This window comes from Erpetoichthys calabaricus, chromosome 11 (genome assembly GCF_900747795.2).
Source record: "Erpetoichthys calabaricus chromosome 11, fErpCal1.3, whole genome shotgun sequence".
NCBI classification, from domain to species: domain Eukaryota; kingdom Metazoa; phylum Chordata; class Cladistia; order Polypteriformes; family Polypteridae; genus Erpetoichthys; species Erpetoichthys calabaricus.
Window position 1 is genome coordinate 80,872,233 of NC_041404.2, and position 22,076 is coordinate 80,894,308.

The following is a 22,076-nucleotide window of genomic DNA, read 5'->3' on the forward strand; positions in this document are numbered from 1 at the left end:
AATATCAAGATGTTAACATTTCAGTGTAACTAGTATTGTATTTAATGATACTAATTATTTGTGCCTAATGGTGATTTATTTTTTTCCATTAATCCTCTACCCAAGCTAGTGATGAAGAACTTTTATAATTGTCATTACTGAAAAATTGTGAATTTAACCCAAGTTCAGGATGGAAAATAAAAATGAAAGATTCACATAAGAAACGTAAGACCTGTTTTTTTGAGACAGAAGGAACCATATAGGATACAGGAAAAAAATCATTTAAAAAATGTCTGAACATTCCCACAGTGCATTAAGCTGGTCTGAAAATTAGACCCAAAATGATTTTTTCACATTTGAGAGGTCTGCTGGTCAAACCCTGATGCAGTTTCTTGTTTGTTTATAACTTTTTGATAAGCCCTATGTAGGTATCCAAAACATGGAAAAATTTCAGCAGGCTGTATCAGTTAGAAGTTTGCTTTCTGAAAGCCTGAACATGGCAAAGCCAAAGACGTGAAATTTTTTTTTCTTCCATTTTCGTAAGTCTACTTCTACCAAATGGTGTCATCTGGACCAAACATTTTGATTTTGTTACATACTATACCTATAAAGGTACCAGTATCCAAAAATTGAGCCTCCTTGATGATTTAGTTCTTGAAGTATGCTCTTGTGAGATTGATGAAAAAATTAAGCTATATTAAATTTGACACCCCTCTCCCCTCACAAAATCAGCTGTATTTTGGAAAATATTGATCTTACATCAAAATAGTTTTACAAGGTGACTCCTGGATAACATGGGTACGCCTGGTATTTTTTCAGAATTTTTTGAGACCGAAGTGCATGGGATTTCTGGAAAATCTGTTGATTAGACATGGAATTAATTTATTATCTGCCTAGAGGATAGTAATTCTTTAAAGCCAGAAGGCAAGTGGATAATGGCACAATGAAGCTGTGGTTGCAGAATGTTGTCTGTGAGACATGTCTGAAAACGTATGTTTATTCATGACCTTGCAGAGAAAGTGCAGTCACATATAATGAGGGTTGCCTGTCCGAGTGTCAGCAAATAGAAGGAGAGCTAGCAAACTGAGTTGCCATCGTCATACTGCTGACACCTGTATTTCAAGTGACAAACCTCATCATTTTAATTTTCTGATCCTTGGATGTAGAGTGCACCATCTCTTTTTGGTCGACACCTCTTGTATTTTGCATGCTCTCATCTCCTAATTGTCTGTTTACATTTCTTGTTCACAGCATGTCAGTGTAATGTAAGAACACACAATTGTAAATACTCATGAGGCATTGTAAAATGTTCTAATAAACTCTTTAGACAAACAAATTTTGAGAGGACTGTAATCCTTTTTATATAATGCAGTTTTAAACATCTGCTAGGAGGAATGACCAATACAAATGATTTGTGATTGGGTATCAGTAAAATCTAGGAACTTATCTGGGCTGCATGTTTACATGAGGCAGGTCGTTTACAGCCCTTGGGCTATATGTTGAGAACCTCTAGTTCAGATTTCACATTTTCTATACCAGTAGTTTGGTCGATGGATCAGATCGCTGTGGGTCAGTCCAAGCATTGTCATCTTCTGAAGGCTACACACATTGAGCTAAATCACCAGACAAGACATTTTTTTCTGCAAATCGGACAGAATTTTTGTTTTATTTTACACTATTTCATTGATTCATTCATTGGCTCCCAGCCTCCCTCTCTATCTCTTCTCTCTGCAGACCTACACATTTAGCATGTGTTTACAGGTTGTATATCCCTAAACTGAAATGCTGATCAAAAATAAAAAAAAATAATACAATTAATTAAACAGCAGAAACTTACCATGTCTGCTTCTGGGGAAGACTGGGCTATAAGGAATCAAGCAATTCCAGTCATTGTCATTTTCTCTTTAGCGGCTCAGACATAGGTAAGCCCTGTACCCTGCTGTTTCTGGTCAGATCACTCCGTGGGTAGCTGGAAAAGCTCAATGTCAGATGTATTAGTCTCCAGGGAATAGGCTGACTCACTGACATTCTATCTCCCACCTATACCTTGATGGCCTCTTTTACAGGAGGACTTGGATTATCAGACATCACCATAGTCTTGTTTATACTGTGTGTACCGTCTTGTTCTGGACTTTCTGCTATACATTTTTTACTATCAATGTGTAAACGCAGAACAATGGCAGCGATGAAACGGACATTGAGGCGTGTGCACAACTTGTCCGTCTATAATGTTGGTGCACCACGAGAATAAAGCTCATTCACTCCACTTGTATAACTGGTTTAATATTGTTTTTATGTTATTTTCTGCACTTTGAAAAGTTAGTGTATATATGAAAGCATTTATACAACAATGCTGGACAATTCACATCTCTTATTGAATCAATACAGGATGCAGTATTTTATGTTCCAATATAGGATGATCCTATATTGCTAGGTTATAAGGGACACATCCACTCAGCAGTTAAAAAAACAAGAAAAAAAACACAAGACCTATTCTGTGTTTAGTTAGTCCTTTGATAGTTTATACTGTATTTCTGAGCACACTGTTACAAAGCATAGCAGTCTGTTTTGTAAACATGATGCTATCCAAATGTCATTTATTTAGTAAAGTTTGTAAAAATAGTTACACTGAAAATTACCTACATTTTAAGATGTTAAGTGTTTTCATCAGACATTCTAGACACATCTGGCAGTTGTTGCAAATTAAGAAATAATGACTAATATAAGTGACAGCTTAATAATTTTTTTTCCCACAGAAGTAAAAATGTTTTACTACACATTACAAAAAGCTGTAGGGGCTAGCACCTCTAGTGCATAACTCTGAAAAATTATAGTCGACTAACTGTGAATCAAGTATAACAAAAATGCCCGTCTTTCTCATTGAAAACCAAAGTTAACTCATCCATTCATTTTCTGAACACATTCTGTATATTGCCTATACCAGGTCCATCACTATAGTCTTTAATTGTAGGAGACATGCCTATACATTATTAAGATGAATCTACTGTGTATCATATCCTTTGCTGTATCTGTTTTTTCCATCAGAGGCAATAAGGCAAAGTAACATGGCTCTGAGAGATCGATATGAGGAAATGCTTAGCTTTCGTTCCAAAAACCGTCAGGAGAGAGAGTTTCTTATGGAGAAGTTTAAAGAAGCTCGTATCTTAGTTGAACGGCTTAATAAAGATAAATCTGAACTGCAGAGCCATTTAGCAGTTGCATTAAAAGATAATGATGGACTGAAGAAATGCTTTCAGGTAGGAACATTTAAAAAAATTGATCTCAAATACATATTTTCGGCAATTGGTATTTTAAGTATTGTAACCTATTTGTTGGAATCTCTATGTCTTAGCCACAGGTGTGTGAAGTTGGTCAAGAAAACATGGATGAAGAAAAGATTGTGGATCAGCTAGAAAAAGCTAAGAAAACCTTGGCATGTTCGGTAAGATTGGTTAAGCATACATAGACAGCAATGAGAAACATAATCTGTCCTCTTGTGATGTGCTTGATGAATTCTGCAGAGGTTTAATTTTTTTGTTCTTGAAGACCTGCTTTTTGGCAGTGGTCATATTGGCCATATGTTGGTCAATGTATAGATTATTGCAGTTGAGGCTATGTGTGTGTGGTAGGGAAACAAGTATGCATAGCTTAACTGCCAATAGAGAGTAGCACAAAACGATCTTCACGTCTCTGCGGCCACATGCCATGTCTGTGTAAGACAGCATTTCTTACTCACTGGATTACACTGCTGGTGGGTCGCAGGTTCCTCTCGCTGGTTTGTGAACCACTCAGTCATGACCTGGGTTAACGCCGGTAGGTTATGGATTGCCATTGTTAGTTCACAAGTTGGCCGTGTTGCCTGCACCATATGATTCTCTGTTTGTATGTGTGCTCATTTCACCAATGGGGACCCCCGATTGACTGCTACTAGTGTGTTGTCAATGAATATCAAAAGGCAAAACTAGGCTGCTGGACCATAAAGGTTGAGAAACATTGATGTAAAGAAGTAATGTGGGCAGAATACATAACAAGTAGCCAAGTGGAGCAAACCTTAAAGGGTCCTGCAAGAGTCAGAGACCCTGCAAAGTAAATCTTCTGTTGTTATTGTTATTATTATTATTCTGTGGCAGGTTTTGGCAGTTTCTAGGACATTACCCTATTGATTTCCAATGGATTTCTGCCATAAGTACAATTCACCTTAACTTGGTCGGCCATAAATTGGCGCACGACTGTGAGTCTGCGTGTATAGGTACACCTAGCTAGTACCAAGTTGGACCCCCTTTTACCTTCAGAACTTCCGTAATTCTTCTTGGGATAGATTCAACAAGGTGCTGGAATCATTCCTCTGGGATTTTGCCCATATTGATGTGATAACATCACACAGGTGCTGCAGATTTGTCAGCTGTACATGCATGATGCAAGTCTCCTGTTCCAGCACATCCCAAAGGTGCTCTATTGGATTGAGATCTGGTGACTGTGGAAGACATTTGAGTACAGTGAACTCATTGCCATGTTCAGGAAAGCAGTTTGAGATGATTTGAGCTTTGTGTGTTATCCTTCTGGAAGCAGCCATCAAAAGATGGGCAGACTGTGGTCATAAAGGGATGGACATGGTCAGGAACAATATTCAGGTATTGTAGCCTCAGTTGCCTGTTCTTAGCTGACAGGTGTGGCACCCGGTGTGATCTCCTGCCACTGTAGCCCATCTGCTTCAAGGTTCGATGCGTTGTGCGTACAGAGATGCTGTTCTGCTAACCTCGGTTGTAATGGTCTTATTGTTGCCTTTCTATCAGCTCAAACCATTCTGGCCATTCTACTCTGACTTCTGGCATCAACAAGATATTTTTTACCAAGAGAACTGCCGCTCACTGGATTACATCCCTTTTTTTGGACCATTCTCTCTAAACCCCAGAGATGGTTATGCATGAAAAGCACTGTAGATCAGCAGTTTCTAAAAAACTTAGACCAGCCTTTCTGGCATTGTGCCACGTTCAAAGTCACTTAAAACACCTTTCTACACTATTATGATGCTTGGTTTGAACTTCAAACAGTTATCTTGACAATGTTTACATTTCTGAATGCAATAAGTTGCAGCCATGTAATTGGCTGATTAGATATTTGCATTAAGAAGCAGTTGAGCAGGTGTACCTAATGAAGTGGCTGGTGAGTGACTGAGTGTGTGTGTGTTCTGCCGCTTGTGTATGCGGATGTACAATTTACTAACTATTTTACATTACGGCGAGTAATTAAGCATATTAAAAAATAGTAAAACATAATAATTTGAAAGTAAATTATGTTTCATGTTGCATTAGTTATTTGTTGCGTAATACGATTTCGTTCAGTTTATCTTTGAAATTAACATGCAAAAAATTTTTAAACTTACACTTTAACTGTAACACTTAAGTAAAAACAATTTTTTGAATTAAATTTTCATCAATATCGCATTGAATTGTGATTCTGTGTTTGGACTTTCATCGTGACAATGCAACGTATAACTGCCCGTGATTGAATTACGTTTCTTTCTCTCTATCAAATAAAACGACTTTTTCGAATGTTTGGCTCAGAGATGTGTAAATTGTGTTTGCAAAAGCTATTCTAACGGGAAACTGTTAATGTTTTAATATGAATGGCATGTCAAGATCTCCTTTGTTGTCTAATGTTATCCCCTGAAGATGTACTACATTACCTTTCATGGAAATATCCTTCTTTCTACAGTAATTCGTGCAGATAAAGACTGGACGGTGTAAACAGTGGTAGATATTCTTCGGAATATTGTAAGTTGAGGTTTTCATCTTCTGCGTGATCACCACCAACTGTTTCAGCATACTCTATTGATACACATTTAACCAATTTGCAGTGTAACCGATCAACATTTTTGGCGTTAATTCGTTTGAGTTCATTTTTCGTTGCTAGGATTGCCCATGTACTCATTTTTACTGTTAATAACCCTTTATGATGAAATTCTTCAGTAAGATTTGGACATAATACATCTTCTTTAATTGGGAACTTAAAGTGAGGAAAATGTTAAAATTTATAAACGCTGAGAGAGCAAGAACTGTGTCTGTCAAAAGCATTCACATGAATGAGAGGTGACAGTACTGTGTGCGTGGTTTTCTATGGTTGAGAGGATGGCGTGATTTGAAAACATCTCATGGCCAAAGTCTCGACTCGCGGGACTTGAAAAAATCTTCCAAAAAGTCTTGTCTAGTTGCAGGATTTTTTTATATAATAGAAAGATGTATATAAACAAAGTAATAATTAAATTTAAATGAAGGAATAGAGGTGTTGTCGTTGACTTCTTGGGTGCAAATAAGCCCATCCTCTTGGTTGACCACTGGTGCAAAGTTCTGCCCATCAGTGTTGCTCATCCTTGGTTTATGGACTTTTGCTCAGAACTTGGGTGTCCAGCTCATGCCTTTGGGAGACATCGCTGCTTATGTTATAAGGTCTGCTATTGATCATCGTATCAGATAAGGTGTGAAGCTACATTCAGGTGAAGAGCCCCATCAGGCAAAGTGAGACTTAGCTGGCAATAAGTGTGGCAGTCAGCAGCTTACTAAGTCAGAACTTGGATTCTAGCCTAGTAAAATGGATAATGTCACTCTGTCCCTACACCTGACAGGTCAGGAATATCTCCGCAACCTTCACTCCATCATGCCTACTGTGGTGGAAGCCATTGGCCAACATAGAAAATAATTTGGAGCAGTGTCTGGTTTTCCTAATGTAATCAGAGCAATTTACTGCACTCAATTTGCAAAAAGGGTACCTAGTGAAAATGAAGCTGCTTTTGTTAACTGTAAGCAGTGACATTCCGTTAATGCAACAGTCATCGGCAATGACAATATAAGTTTATCCATTCATATATGCACATTCACAAGATGATTATAATTTTAGATAAATTGTGTACAAATGTGTGTACCGAAGGTTGTTTATAAGTCAAGATTGTTTTTTTGCAGATGCGCTTTCACGAGTGAATCCAAAAAAATGTTTATAAAAGGTACCCCTTGTGATATCCCTTTTTTTAATGGGTGCCACACAGAACTTTTGAACTGCCGTGAAGATGTTATTGTTTCACCCAACACCCACCCCCACACCGCATCCGATACTTGATTGAGTGATGGTGCTTCATGAAGCTTGCTGCTTCACGGGAAACCTCAACCCAGGTCGTAAATCTTGTGTCCTAGCTTTGTGCTGCTTCAGACAGCGGTGTCTAACCCTGTCATCGATTTGTGTGTAGTAGCTTCATGTTGACTCGGTGTTTCAAGGAGGACCACACAACCAAAATGAATAATCAGTTTGGAATCTGCATGTATGTTGTTTACATCTACTCAGCAGTAAAAAAAAGAAAGAAAAAAAAAATCAGCATTCAAAAAGTTTTGCATTTTGGAATTTCTGATCCATTTTCCTAATCTGCTTTCCCAGGGCAAGGTCACATACAGCTGGAGACTGTTTCAGCAATCATTATTCACGGCATGATCAACACCTGGGCAAGGCTACTATCACAGGGCGAACACACACAAACCCACCCACACTAAAGCCAATTTAACAATGCCATTTCACCTAATTTTTATGTATTTTGTCTATAGGAGGAATCTGGAGCACCTGGAGAAAACCCACATAAACACAAGGTTTTTTTGTTGTAGTATCAAATTGATTTCAAAGATGTTGACTTTATCTTTTAGGAAGAATTTTACTGGAGTAATTTTTAAAGATTTAGTTTTTCATTGTAAGTTATTCAAACATGGAGCATTCTAAGGTTGCCATGCCTTTTTACTAGGCTTGTGCTGTGCACTTAACATTGTTTCACTGCAGGATGTCTCCAAATTCTTCAGCTCATGTTATCAAGAACAATAGCTAGAAAATGAAAAATTGTAGAAACCTGTAGACACAAATTGAAGCCAGGACTACTAGAAGTGAGATATTGTAATGCTGTTGGAAAATCATGCTTTTACAATATGTTAAATATGACTCCTAATATTTAGTTTGTGGTTTTATTTTAGTTTTTTATTTTAGAATTGCATGTATAATGGCTCTTGAGCTGTGTCACCAAGATTATGACTTGAGCTCATAAACTGACATTCTGTAATCAAAATGTTCTGTAACTAAAATAGCAGGCAGGTACAAATTACCTCATTAGATTATTAATATTCATAAGGCAGTTTTCCAAGACTGTCAGTCTTGGAAGTAGATAAAATTCTGGGGTGTATGCAAAATAGACATTGACAGGAATTGTGGGAAATTAAGTGTAACCTGTTAAAGCCTGGCATTGTTTATTAGAATGTATATATTTAATCTTAGATGAAGTTACCAGTCTGTGTATGCATGTAATAATATGTAAAATGGAGGCTTGAGACTTTAAGATACAATACAGTTTATTTTTGTATAGCCCAAAATCACACAAGAAGTGCCGCAATGGCACTTTAAAAATGGTAATTTAAGATGAACATGTTTCGTGACTAGCTAAAAGTAACTTAATCAACAATCAACCAGACCATGTGAAATTATTGGTTGTCCCAAACTTTGACTGATGCAGTATATTTTACATAAGCAGTGTTTTATTGTGAAAGTGGCAGTCAGCAAGACAGTTTAAATTCAGAAGATTTTAAAAGGCACTGCCAAGACTAGGCAGGGAGAGAGAGAATTAACTGCCAATGAGAAGACAACTCAGTTAGACTTTGTCACCTACAGACCTCCCCTACACTCCCAAGCATCATGCCTGGTTTAAGAAAATAAAGACTGCAACAACCAATCCTATAGCACCCCAAGTGTGACCCTGACCTGAATCGTTCAGATTGTATGTTTTCATATCTAATATTTACACTTAGTTTCTCCTTCAAATAAACATAAGTAATGATTTAAATAGTTTTGAGTATTGCTTTGCTGAAGTTGTTGTTTACTGACATTTAGCAATGACTGATGATTGATTATACAAATATGAGTAGAATTTAAAAAGATCCTTAGAGATTTAAGTGCCTTTCTTGGATATGTTTACACCACAAAACAGATACCAAGGTTTATGATACAAAAACATGCTTGCAATAATCTGAATCCTTTCTGAGAAGATACAGTTCCATGTCATTTTATGCTGATCACACTTCTCTTAAAGGGTCAGATGTGTGTCATATATGAATGAATAAATTGGAGGTGACCTGCAGTGTGAATGTAGCTTTATTTTGTTTTTGTATGTGTAACCCAGAAACTCTGCTTCCAAGGTTTTAACAGTGCTGCCAATGCTGTCAACAGCAAGGCAACATTCATGAAAGGGAATGGCAATCTGAAACAACAAAAAGTGCAGTAATAATCCCACAAATTAAACAGATTAGTACACATTTAAACTGGATCATAATCAGTAATCAAAATATAAGTTGCTGTGAAACTATAAAAACAAAAAACTTAAACATAGTCATTTGTTATAACTTATTGTTATACTTGATTGTTCACAATTTTCTTGTTAAAACGCTGTATTCCAAGTTTTTCTGTGTTTCCTCATTGTCTTTACCCCTGCCAAAACAGCTGCTTCACAGCCTACTCCAAGTGTGTTCAACATTTTCACTTTGTAACTAAGACTGTCTTTCTTTTAGAGGTCAAGCCTTTATCCAGTAAAAAAAGAACAGTAGCTATGCTTTCAAATGGTTATACGTTTGTCTATTAATGCTGCAGTGATTGCTTGATGGAGCACTTAGAATGTGAAAGTTTGCCGATAAGCATTTGCCCTGTTACAGCATCTGTTTTCTTATAAAAGTAATGTGCAGGTCAATCTTCAAAGTCTGATTTTTGAAATGCCCAGTCTGTAAACTTTCTAAAGAGCAGAAGTTTGGCTTTCTAAGGCATATAAACTTGACTTCATATTTCAGCAATTACTTGATTAGACAGTTTATTTGTCAATAAAGGCACTGCAACCTGTCGTATTTCTTGTCAACTCAACAGCTTGATTGTAAGCTGGCAGTTCATTCTCCTAAATGTAACTGAAATCCCTTTGTTTTCAAAAAAGCCCACATTTGTAATTCTGCCACCTGAGGAAAGTGCACTTTTTGGCTGTTGGCTGTGAATTGATTTGGACATGTCAAACGAACAGTCATTTCTTTGTGTGCATCAAATGAAGCAGATATGTTTACTTTTACACAGAACTGTAATGGAAAAAAAGTCATAGTTTTTGTCTGAGGAGTAATGCCCTCTGGTTGTCACTTCTTATATAAGTGTTTGCAGTCCTCAATTGAGAAATTCAATATCTATGCTTTTCTGATTTGCTACTTTGCAGATTTAATCTTTTGGCATCTAAATTTGCTTTGCAGCTATTATTTTCTGCTGTATTTATTTTTCCATCTAATCGATCGATTTAACCTGGCTTAAAAAAAGCAAACTAAACAATATAGGAGCCATCACAGGACACGGAGAAGGCTGTGTAAAAACATTGAAATACATAGAATAACCAGGGACAGACAGACATCTGTATTTTCCTTATTGTTTGTTGTTCTGTCCATGGTAGACTTGGATTTGGCGGTGTGTGGCAGCTCTGTTCACACAAAAAAAACAGTTCTCTCAAACATTACACTCATATGCCTGGTCCTGTCAGTCCTCCGTGTTCTGTGTGGCCCTGTTGCATTTGGTTATGGTGTCCCTTATTGATGGATTGACAGGTTGTACCTGTGTGTGTATATATGCAGGGTAACTCCAGTCCAGCAGAATCCCTCTCTTCCTATAAAACACTCACTCAAAGCATCTTTGACACAGTACGCTCCATGGCAGAACTACAAGACAACACATCTCCTCTTCCAGAACCAGCAGGGACCAAGGTGAGAACATCAGGGAAGTTCCAGGTTCCTAACAAAGGCACCATTATTGCTTCCTTGGAGACCTACTTTCTGGTTTTTGCCATTTTGTCCTGAGGGAAGTTTGGACTGCCTACTCAAGATATTGCATAGCACAATATAAACTGTAGTTAATGATGCAGAATATGGCCGGAGAAGAGGAATAAAAACAGCTAAAATAAGGTAACAACAAGATTGTAGAGGGAAAAGGGTGTGGGCCGGAGTGCTGATGGAATAGGCTTCCGGACTTAGATTCAGTGTAAAAGTGGAGGTCTCAGAAGATGTGGTAATCAAACAGACCACAAAAGTAATTGCTTTATTGTAGTGTCTATTGCTCAACACAGCATCCAGGAGAAGAAATTCAATCTCTGCAGCTGCTCAAAGAAACAAATGAGAAATTGGAGGTGAAACTGAAGGAACTGTGTGTAAGCAATGATATGCTTCAGCAGGAAAAGCAGGATCTGTTGGCAGTCATCCGAAAACTGCAGGTCAGTAATTTAGGATTTTTGTTTCTTTACTGTACTTTGTGCTTTGGTTTCAAATTTAAGCATGTGATCCATCTTGACAAGAGAATGTCAAGCATTTCCAGAGTTGAGACAAATAGTAGCATTGTTAGTGTAATTTATAAGCGAACTAAAAACACTGCATGTCATAGAAAGACTTGTAAGTAAGAGTTTTTTAATTTAATGAAAGAACTCAGATGACCATTGTTACATATCTGTATTTTCAGCTGGAATCTTCTGCCTTGGTAGGAAGCAGCACACTTCAGACAGCAGTTGTACAAGGAAAAATCCAAACCGTTGGTGATAATGTACTTGACAGGTATCCTTTATTTGGTGGTATATGTTTTCCTTGGAACGAATAAGCAATTTAAAATTATTAATATAAACTGTTTTGTCAGTTCCAGAATCTGTGCATCTGTTTGAGTTTTTGTTCCAAGTTTTTCATCTCATATAACTGTATTGCTGACAGTTTTGCACTAATTGTATTTCTGTCTTGGAAATCAAGAATGGAAAAGGCAATATTATCCAAGCCAGTGTTTGTCCCTTGTCCATGAAATAAGCTTTTTTTTTATTACCATTTTTCTGTCTCTTATTTAGCCAAGAAGATTCCAGTAATACAGAAGAACTTAAAAAAGTTGTTGTGGAATTAACTGAGAAACTCCAAGCTGCCGAATGCAAGTGCGTTATGACTTTCATAGTACAAAAAAGCATAAAAACTTGAACACACAAGGAACTTTCATATGCAAAAATCAAAATAGTGAAATAGTATTGTGTGTTGTTTTATTTATTCCATCCATGTTAAAAGAATGCTCCACCGAAAAATATTTTTTATATATGTTACTTCATGTGGTTTGTAGCAATGGCTGAGAAAAAATTTTACTTTCATTTTTTCATGGAGAATGGAGATAGATTTCTTAAAGAACGAAACCTTTGGTGAATAGTGCGGACAGCAGCAAACAGAATCAAAAACCTTTAATGAAAAAATCTCCCACTACTTGTGTCACATAATCCATGTGTCAAGTCATCCAGTTGTATGGTCGCAATGTGCAAAATGCTTTTTAAATTGAAGTCCACCACTAACCTTCATTCGCTACTCAAGAGTCCTCTTCAGTTCAAGAAGGGGCTTCCTGTTTCTGGTCTATATTTTCCAGAGGTATTTATGCACTAATATTTTAGCAAAAAATGTATGCTTTTTTGGATGGATGTTTTTAATATTGTTTGCTATTGTCCAGCATTGGTCACTATTAGCTGCCAGTCTATTAGAAACATTTCCATTCTCCACAAAAACATGAGATTAGAATTCTTTTCTCTGACTTAACTAAAAACTACATGGGGTAAGTTACATATACAAAAATACCATTTTTGAGTGGATCATTCCTTTTAAATACTAAACAAGGAAAACACTAGCTTGGCAGACAGATTCAAGTTATGTTCAGTCTAATTTAAGCAGTTTTGGTATTTAGATAATGTGAAAGTTCAAAGTGTGTGCGTGCAGATGTAATGTGTAAATGTTAGCATCCTGCTGTTCTCTTTGAGATTTGGCAAAATATTCTAAAACATTCTGATTCATTCTAAATATTCTTGTAAGTTCTTTTCACCTCATAGTTTGTGCAAGTAACATTATAATGTTGCTTCTTGAACTGAATAATATGATTAAAGATATGTCAAAATAGTGAAGGGAATACCAACAATAACTCATTTTATAATGATTATACTGAGTTTGAAATCATTAAAGTAAATGATGTGTTTTACAGACAGTTTTGTTTTTCAATTTTCTTGATATTTTGGAACATACTGATCATGATTGTGGATAAAAAAATGTCTGAATTTCTGTATCCTTGATACCTCCTAAACTTCTGGCCAGGCTGTTTCAAGAGTTGACTAGACTTTGAACAACAGCGCTTCTAGTAACTTCCTTCTGGTATCTGCCATATGAACTGACAACAACAACAACATTTATTTATATAGCACATTTTCATACAAAAAGTAGCTCAAAGTGCTTTACATAATGAAGAAAAGAAAAATAAAAGACAAAATAAGAAATTAAAATAAGTCAACATTAGTTAACATAGAAAAGGAGTAAGGTCCGATGGCCAGGGTGGACAGAAAAAACAAAAAAAATAATACAGAAATTCATAAATAACCCAAAACTGGTAATGCATGACACACTGCAGCATGGCATAATTTTGTGTCTGAAGAAAAGTAAACAAATGTAATGTCCTTGGGGCTTGATTATTTTTTTTTCATAGCTATATGGATTTTTTCCTATACTCCCAAGTTGTATGTGTGAATGTGTCCTGCAATGAAATATAACTCTATGTAAAGTTGATTCTGTCTGTCTTGCAATTTATTAAGGAGAACTGCATTGGTGGATTTTCCAAGAGTGCTGGATTAAGAGATGCCTACAACATTTGTTCAGTTATAAGGCTTGCATAAATAAAAATATATTTGAATGCTTGATAGATCTCATTGGTAAAAATATTTTTGTGTTTGCAGGATAACCGAACTGCAGAATAATGTTGATACATTTCAGAAGACAGCAGCTCAGCATCAACGTTCTGAAGCCCAACTAGTAAAGCGCGAGAAAGAGCAAGAAAGAGCACTTGAAAAAAGACAGCAAGCACTTAATGAGGTACACGGTAGCACAAATAAATTAGTACAAACTTGCAGTAACAATTTTTGGGGATATTTGACCCTAAATGTTCTGTGGCCACTTTATGAAGTGTACAAATTTTTTACCACGTTTTTCCCTTCTGTGTTACTTCATTTAGACATTTATTCAACAAGGTGTTAAAAGCATTACTTAGGAATTTTGCTGCGTATATACTTCTGTTATTCCTATTTATTTTTTGACCATATATGCTGTGAACTTACTGTTACACCTCATCCCAAAGGTCCTATGTTGAATTCAGATTTGTGCATTGTACACTGAAATCACTCTTACATTTGGGGAACCGGGTTGAGATGACGCATGTTTTGTGAAATGGTGCATTATAATACTTGAATGCATATGGACAACTACAATATAGAGGTGCACTGTAACATTCAAGTGACATTTAGTTGGTATTAAGAGACCTCATAACTGGCAAGAAAATGTTGACCAAAACATTAATCTACCATCAGAGCCAGTACTGTAGACACAAGTCAGGAAGTTTCAAGCTTTTAAACCAATTTCTGATGCTGTCATCTGTATGTTGTAGCAGATATCAAAATTAGTCAGACCAGGTAACATTTTTCCAATCTCCATTCGTCTAGCCGCCTCCTCCTCCTCTCAGGTGTGAGAAGTGAAACCAGACATACCCCATTCACTTCAATATTGGATAAGGTGTGTGCTCAGTGACTCTTTTGTACACCTTTTTGTATAGTGGTGTTCTTTGAGTATCTGTGCACATTTTAGCCTGAATGTTTCTCCATTGCCCTGAGCATTTGAAAGGCTACACATCCAAAACATTGCGTCTCTAACCTTCCTTTCTATTTGTGAAGTGTGGGAATACCTTTTACCTTTTTTCCAGTTTGTTCAGTTCAAAGAGAAAAAGTTCCAGTTTTCACAAAAACATACCTTCTGCATTTTGACGATGTGTTTATTACAATAAAATAAAGTAAAAAAAAAAAAAAAAAATTTCCCTTGCACAATATGACTACAATAGTGTATAGAGTTGCATATCCAAGAGATGCATATCCTGTGAGATCTCACATTTGTCAGGCCAAATTTGTAATAAACAACTAGCCAGTTAAAATGTAACAGTTAAACAAGATCAAAAATCAGACTTGTTCAATTGAATGTTATCCATTTAATTAATTCAGTCTCAACCGAATTTGCATTTATTTGTGAACATGTAAAAAGGCATCCACAACCTCATGCTTGATAATGGATAAAAAAAATCATGACATCACGGGAGAAATGGACTGGTGCCACTTCTCAGATAAGTTTTTCAGCAGTGGCAGGCCAGGTCTCATTTCCTACAGACTTGAATGTTTTGTTAGCACTTTTAGAGTTGGAGGCTGTCATTAGTATATCTCAGTGTTTTTGTCCAAATTCTTTTGAAATAAAATTTACCCACAAAAAAGGCATGGGCAAAGGACAAGATGTACTATTAGACTAAATCAGTTACCTCAGCCTTCAGGAATCTACTTGCCAGAAACCACAACCTTGGGGGGGGGGGTATTGAAATACCATGTCGGGGACACTCAGACTTTAAAAAATATTAGAAGGACAAAAGCAGAATACTGTATATCCTTGTGAGATAAGCTGTCATGCAGTGATGTTGATTCTTGGGAATTGAGTTTTTCCACCAGCTTAATACTAGTCCAGTGATGTAATCAGAGTCCTTTCTATGCTTTTTTGTGATTTCTACAAAAAACTAGGGGGCTCCGCCCCCTGCTCGCTTCGCTCGCCAACCCCCGGTGTTGGGAAATTACAAAGAGCGTGATGTATGAATGAGATATAGCATAGTGTGAAGGTGTAGATGACGCAGATAGGAAGCAAACAATAAAGTGTTTGGCACAGTGTAAAGGTTTATTGGAAAATTTCTTTGTCAACAACATTAGTAGTAAAGATGGTGTCTTGTCCTTGAATGAGTTTTCCTTGGCATGGAGCATTTAAGACCTTAACTTTAACGTCAGATGAACATCGAAGTTGTGAGAAGGCAACATAAAGTTGTCCATGTACAAAAACGGGCTCAGATAGGTAGATGCCAACCTTGTGCATGGTTTGTCCTTGTGATTTGTTGATGGTCATGGCAAAGGCAGGTTTAATGGGGAATTGTTTCCGTTTAAGTGTAAAAGGTAATTCCAGGTCAGAACTTGTAAGGTCAATTCTAGGAATTAGAACAGTATTGTTAGCATGTGATCCTGTAAGAACTGTTCCTTGAATAACATTGTGTGTTATGGTGTAGACGACTAAACGTGTACCATTGCATAAACCCTGTTTAGTGTTAAGGTTTCTTAATAGCATGAGTATTGTTCCGTTTTTAAGGCTAAGACTGTGTTGTGGTAATCCAGCTGGGTTAATAGTGTTGAAAAATGCTAAGGGGAAATTAAGATGGTCATTGTCGTCATCAGAGTCAACTTTGTCAGAGCTTAGAAAGAGGTGTGACTCTCCAGGAAGTAATGAAATGACCTGGTTATTAATGTGATCAACAGTAATATTTTTTGGACATAATATACTTTGTTGTGTTAAAAGGGGCATTTGGTCTAATGAGACCGCTGTTCCAAATATTTCCGTAAGTAAGTCGTCGCAGATGAAGGGTTGAGGAATTGTAATAATATCTGGGTGAAGTCCATCTGTATTGGTGAGTGTACAATGTTCTAGTTGTAATAACCAATTGTTATATTCGGGATCTGGAAATCGCATGTTTTGTACCAAGTGTATCTTTAGAAAGCAATGGCAATTGTTCGCGTAACATTTTTTGTTTCCGCGGTTTTAGAAGCTTGCCAAGGTGAATTTTTTTTTTGATGCGGGTTCGTGTTTGTGGTCCCGTTACTCGAGCCGTCTAGTTTTGTATCTGTGATCGTGAATTGATGACTTGTTTGATCTTTATCGTTAGGAATATGGATAAGTAATAAGCAGGATCGAACTCACTGTTAATATGCGGACTGTTCGTTTCTTCGTATTATCACCAATCAGGTCTCGCGCCTGTATATGTATTGTAGTTCGGTCTCGTGTTGTTTATATGACGTCGTCGCGTATTTTAAGGTGGACTGAATAATAGCTGAGCGCATGGCAATGTGGAGCAATAGGTAAGCACTGTCTAAAATGTACTCCTAATAAAAGTACCTTTACTCCAAAGGGAATATTATTATTCATCAACGCAATGCCAATTGTCCGCGTATTTTAAGGTGGACTGAACAATAGCTGAGCGCATTGTAAGTGGAGTAATAGTTAAGCACTGGTAATAAAAGTACCTTTCCCGCAAAGGGAATATTATTGTTCATCAACGTTTGTAGAAGTTTATCAATGGTGTTGAGTAAGTGACTGGATGCCATTGTACATTCATCTATAATTAATAGTGTGGCAAGACGGATGTCACGTGTATTGGTACTGTGCATTGTCATAGTGGATACCGATGTTTCTGTGATTGGGACCGGTATTTGGAATAAGGAGTGACATGTGTTTTTGGAGCCGAGACACTTTTTCTTCCGCGGTTTCAGAAGCGCTTTGTAGGTGCCGACGTGATTTGTGCATATTTGCGTTCTTGATTTGTTTCAGGGTGCACTGTTCCAATGCGATTTAATATTTGTCCACATACGCGAAAGCAGTATGGGTCATTGCCTTTTGGTGACCTGATATTTACTCCAGTAGATGCAAAATCAAATGAACTATTGTAGGATGTAATGCAGTTCATAAAGTTTTTACTTTCAGGTTCTTCGTTAGTTAGAAGCTTCTGTAGATATGCAGGATATGAATGTAAAGGAGGCAGTGTAATTTGACTTTTTTGACAACAACGTGTAAATTCATTACTTGTATTGCCATTTGTTTCTTCAGGGAAGTTAAGTGAATGACAATGATTGCAAATGACATTCATTAATCCCAATGAATTTCCGTGAAAAGTGGACTTATTATTGAAGGCGCTGTCAGCTAACTGGCGCAATCGTTAGTGTGGTCGTGGGTCTGAATCGTCCTTTTTGTGTTCGTTTCGCGTGCTATGTCCGTAGTCTGTCCCGTTTCGTGTCCAATGGGCTTTGTGTTGCGCTCGCGGCTTGTTTTTTTTTTTTGTGTGCTGGGGGCTTGTTGCCTGAGTTTTTATTTCTGTTAGTGGAGGGGGTGTTTGTGTGTCGTGGGGCTGAATCGTCCTTTTTGTGTGCGAACCGTTTCGTGTGCTATGTGTGCCTGCGTGTGACTCCTTTGTTTTTGGTGTCCTAGGGGCGCGTGGCCTCATTTCTTATTTCAGTCACTGGAGGGGGGCTTTGGGTGTCGTGGGTCTCAATCATCTTCTTTGTGTGTGTCCCGTTTCGTGTGCAATGGCTTCGTGCGTTTGCGTTGCATTCCATCCGGCCGGTTTCCGTTGCTTGGAGGGGGGGGTGTTTGTGGGGCGCCTGCGCAGTACGTCTTTTGCGGCCACGGCCCATGGCCGGATGTCCCTGCGTCCATCCGGTTTAGCATTCTCAGTTAGTAATATGGATGGCTGTGTCTTTTCATGCTACAATTGTGTTCTACTTTTAAGTGTGACTCACATCTTTACATTTTTCAGGAGTTCAGTTGAAAAAGTTTTTTTTGCTATGTCAAAGAAAGAGCAATGCAAGCTCCATTTCATCATTATTTTGGTTCCATCTTAAACTATTAACCCAAGTGTATACTGGAAGCAAACGATTTTCCTGTGTTTTTAATTTTGAGGTCAGGTTCTTATTGATTTAGTAAGACTGCATGCCAGCAGAGTTAGAGTTGGATTTGACCCTAGCCACTGTATCTAAAAATGTGTATAAATTAAATCATTAGAAGTGGCCTGTATTTCTTCTGTACTGATTTTAATTAGCTGAAAGTATTTATCATTATTTATTTGTTCTTATTCCATAGGTAACAAAAGACAATGAGTCATTAAAAGCTCAGGTGACTTCCTTGTTGGGGGAGTTGCAGGAGAGCCAGCATAGTCTAGAGACTTGTCAAAAAGAGAGCAGTACATTGGAAGAAAAGTATGTGCTGTTAGAGTAAAATTTATTTATGTTTCATGTTTGTGTTTTGTTTATGTGTATATGTATATGTAATATTTCTGGTGTGTTTTAAACATGTTCAGCTAAATGCATCAGTAAATGAAGTCTAAGCACAGAATTCTTACAACCACCATTATTTATGACCTATGTTTGTTTCTATCATGTTTCATGCACAGTCAAACGACTAGCTTTATTATACTTCACTATGCATGTCACAGTTGCTAGTAGAATGGGTATCAACCTAAAAAAAAGACTCAGAGTCTAGAGTTGCTGGCCACCTTCTTGGCAGGATTTCACTGCAAGTTAAATTTTTATAAATGATTGAATGTTTTGACTCTGCTAAAGTCTCTCGAGAATGATTTTTCTTAGCTTCTTAGTTTATCCATATGAATGGACTAAGTGGATAATACTCAGAAGTTCAGTATATAGCATGTGTTCATATTTTGTTCACAGGTTGCGCTGGATGAGTGAAAAACTACGAACTCAGGAGCAGAATTTTGAAGCAACAAAAAAGCAGGATAGTGTTGCATTGGACCAGCTGCGAATGCAAAACCAAAATCTGGAATCTGCACTAAAGGCAGAGAGGCATACTGTCTCTGAAGAAAAGTAAATATCATTGAATATTTTATATAAGTGAATATGCTGCAGTTCTTAAAAAAAATTAAATATTTAATGATTTTAATAACGGCCAGAAATTGTAGAGTAAATTTATTGAAGGGTCTGGATTAATTCATTATGGTCTTTTCCAAGCTGATTTCCACCTGCACCACTGTGCATTCCCATCAGAATTCATCATCAGAATAGTAAAGCATTTCAAGTTAAACTTCGGAGTTGCAACCTAATTTTTTTCCTTTTGCCTGCAGGGATGGTGATATAATCTTGGTTTCAGTCCCAATAAACTTATCATCTGAATCAAATACATTTGAGAACATACACTTGGACTCTGTATTACTAAAATGTAAAAGTTTTATAGAGGCAGTACTATTGCTTGTACAGAGTATAGCAAATTTCTGACTTGTATGTGTAAAGAAAAGCCAAGCAAAATGACACCTTTTATTGGCTAACTAAAAAGATTACAATATGCAAGCTTTCGAGGCAACTCAGGCCCCTTCTTCAGGCAAGATGTAATCTTGTAACTTAACATAACTTGTATGTGCTAATCAACATGCTACATGTTGCCATTCTCTGGTGCTAAGATAAATAAGTATAACTACCATTCATACATTCTACAGCTACCATTCATTCATTCTACCTTTTTTATTTTTTTGTCTGTACGTTTTGAAACAATATTGTGGGTAGGTGTGTTCATTTTGTATAATGTTAGTGCTGGAAAGAATAATTTTTGCTTCTCAAAAAATTGTTTCAATATTAGTAAAGCTCAATTTATTGGAGAATGCTGAATACAGAGTTTCAAGAGTTTCTCTCCATCTTCATTCATTCACTCATCTTTGTTTTCTTCTTAGACGGAAACTGGCTCAGTTGCAGCATGGTTACACACAACTTTTCAAAGAATATGACCAGAAGTTGAAAATGGAGTCTGCCAACAAACAAAAGGTATGATGATCCTTTACACTTCGTTCCATTTTTTTTAAATCTGCCAATCTGGTTGAGGTTTGCAGAGAGACTTTTCCTATGGCAACAGCAATGGATAAAGGTGGGAAATAACACGGATGGAGTCCAAGACTATTTGAGGGAACTGGCACAACCACATGTGGCACATTTAGAGTTGGCATATAACCAGGTATATGTGTCTTTTGCATGTGGAAGAAAAACTGAAGTATCTTTAGGACCACCCATTCAGAGCACTAGGTGCTTTAAAAAGCTGTTTGGAAGGAAAACCAAGAAGAATAATGAGAATGAATTGAATTAGGTAGATGTGTCTCATATTATGAATAGATTCCCTCCCATGGACTTTCATAACCTGATTTTGCACTGAAAAAAGTGAGTTAACAAAAAAAAATTACTGAAATGCATGGTACTTAATACTACCATTATAACACATTTTATACATTTGAGTTATTTTATTTTAATAATTATTTTGGATTATGACAAAGGTAGTATGTTTTTTTTTTTGTTTTGTTTTTCCATCCTGTTTTTTGTCACATGGCCAAGACCATTGTAGTCATAACGTCATAAAACCTTGGGGTTTACTTACAGAGGCTCACTTGGATAAACAAAGTCTTTAGCAGTAGTCTCTTAAACAGGTAGGCCTAGCGTCAGGTTTAGTTTTCAGTTTTGAACTTTTTTTTTTTTTTCGACTCATATTACTGTTTTCCCACTGTGTTTTTGGTGGCCTAATGTCTTTCTCTTTTGGCTTTGACCTGGCATTCTCTTTTGATCATGATCTTTGCTACACATTGCCATCTCCTGGTTTTGCTTGGGCACTTAACAATAACCGTTCAACACCTATTTCTCATAACAATTACTTCTTTTGCATAAAAACATTTATATTTATTAATAAAATTACTGTGAAGCTCAGCCAGTTTATACCATCAACATGAATTCTTGGAAAACTTTTTTATGAATATTTCTATAAATGTATATACATTTTTAGTGCTTGTGTTTTACATAATAAAAATGTACATCATAGAAATCAACTGAATTAAATTTTATTTTGTGAAAAATGTCAGCTGCAGAGATTAGTTTCTAGACTAATCAAATTCAGTTCCCCTAACTGCTACAGAGACTGGTTTCCAGACTCATCGAATTCAGTTCCCCAAATGATGAACTTAAAGTGGCTTCACTTCTGCCTTTGTATTCATCCCATCACACACACCAGCCATGGTGCAGTTCTACTTTGAAATATATTGCTAGCTAAACACTAAACCAACAGTGCATTAACACTAGAATCCCTGAAGCCTATGAAAATATTTGTAATGCCAGGCCACCTTAAAGTCCCTTGCACCTTGTCTTCAGCGCCTTTGTTTTGCAAATGTGTCAATCGGAGCAAGCAGCCTGCTATCCCACAGCTGAAGTCTCTTTATCTAGGTGTTAGGTGCCTGGAATTGTAGACAAGAAATGATGAACACATAACTGAAACAGAAACGTTTTTCATATTATAGTAATAATGATAAAATGCTGACGTGAAGTGTATAATGTGTGAAAACTGAAGTTCAAATATCAAACACTTTCACAAAAG

The 22,076-nt window shown here is 36.9% G+C and overlaps 1 protein-coding gene across 4 annotated transcripts in view; it reads left to right on the forward strand.

The window, feature by feature from the left end:
• ikbkg (inhibitor of nuclear factor kappa B kinase regulatory subunit gamma) overlaps positions 1 to 22,076 on the forward strand; it is a 58,486-nt gene that overhangs the window by 15,793 nt on the left and 20,617 nt on the right. For 3 of the 4 annotated variants that reach the window (XM_028813432.2, XM_028813431.2, XM_028813430.2), the window contains exons 3-12: positions 3,025 to 3,236; positions 3,332 to 3,421; positions 10,644 to 10,772; positions 11,132 to 11,275; positions 11,518 to 11,609; positions 11,888 to 11,968; positions 13,787 to 13,922; positions 18,804 to 18,919; positions 19,391 to 19,543; positions 20,401 to 20,491. In XM_028813432.2, the coding sequence (XP_028669265.1) occupies positions 3,025 to 3,236; positions 3,332 to 3,421; positions 10,644 to 10,772; positions 11,132 to 11,275; positions 11,518 to 11,609; positions 11,888 to 11,968; positions 13,787 to 13,922; positions 18,804 to 18,919; positions 19,391 to 19,543; positions 20,401 to 20,491 (1,244 nt within the window). The remainder of the gene's footprint in view (positions 1 to 3,024; positions 3,237 to 3,331; positions 3,422 to 10,643; positions 10,773 to 11,131; positions 11,276 to 11,517; positions 11,610 to 11,887; positions 11,969 to 13,786; positions 13,923 to 18,803; positions 18,920 to 19,390; positions 19,544 to 20,400; positions 20,492 to 22,076) is intronic. The other variant, XM_028813435.2, reaches the window with a different exon arrangement.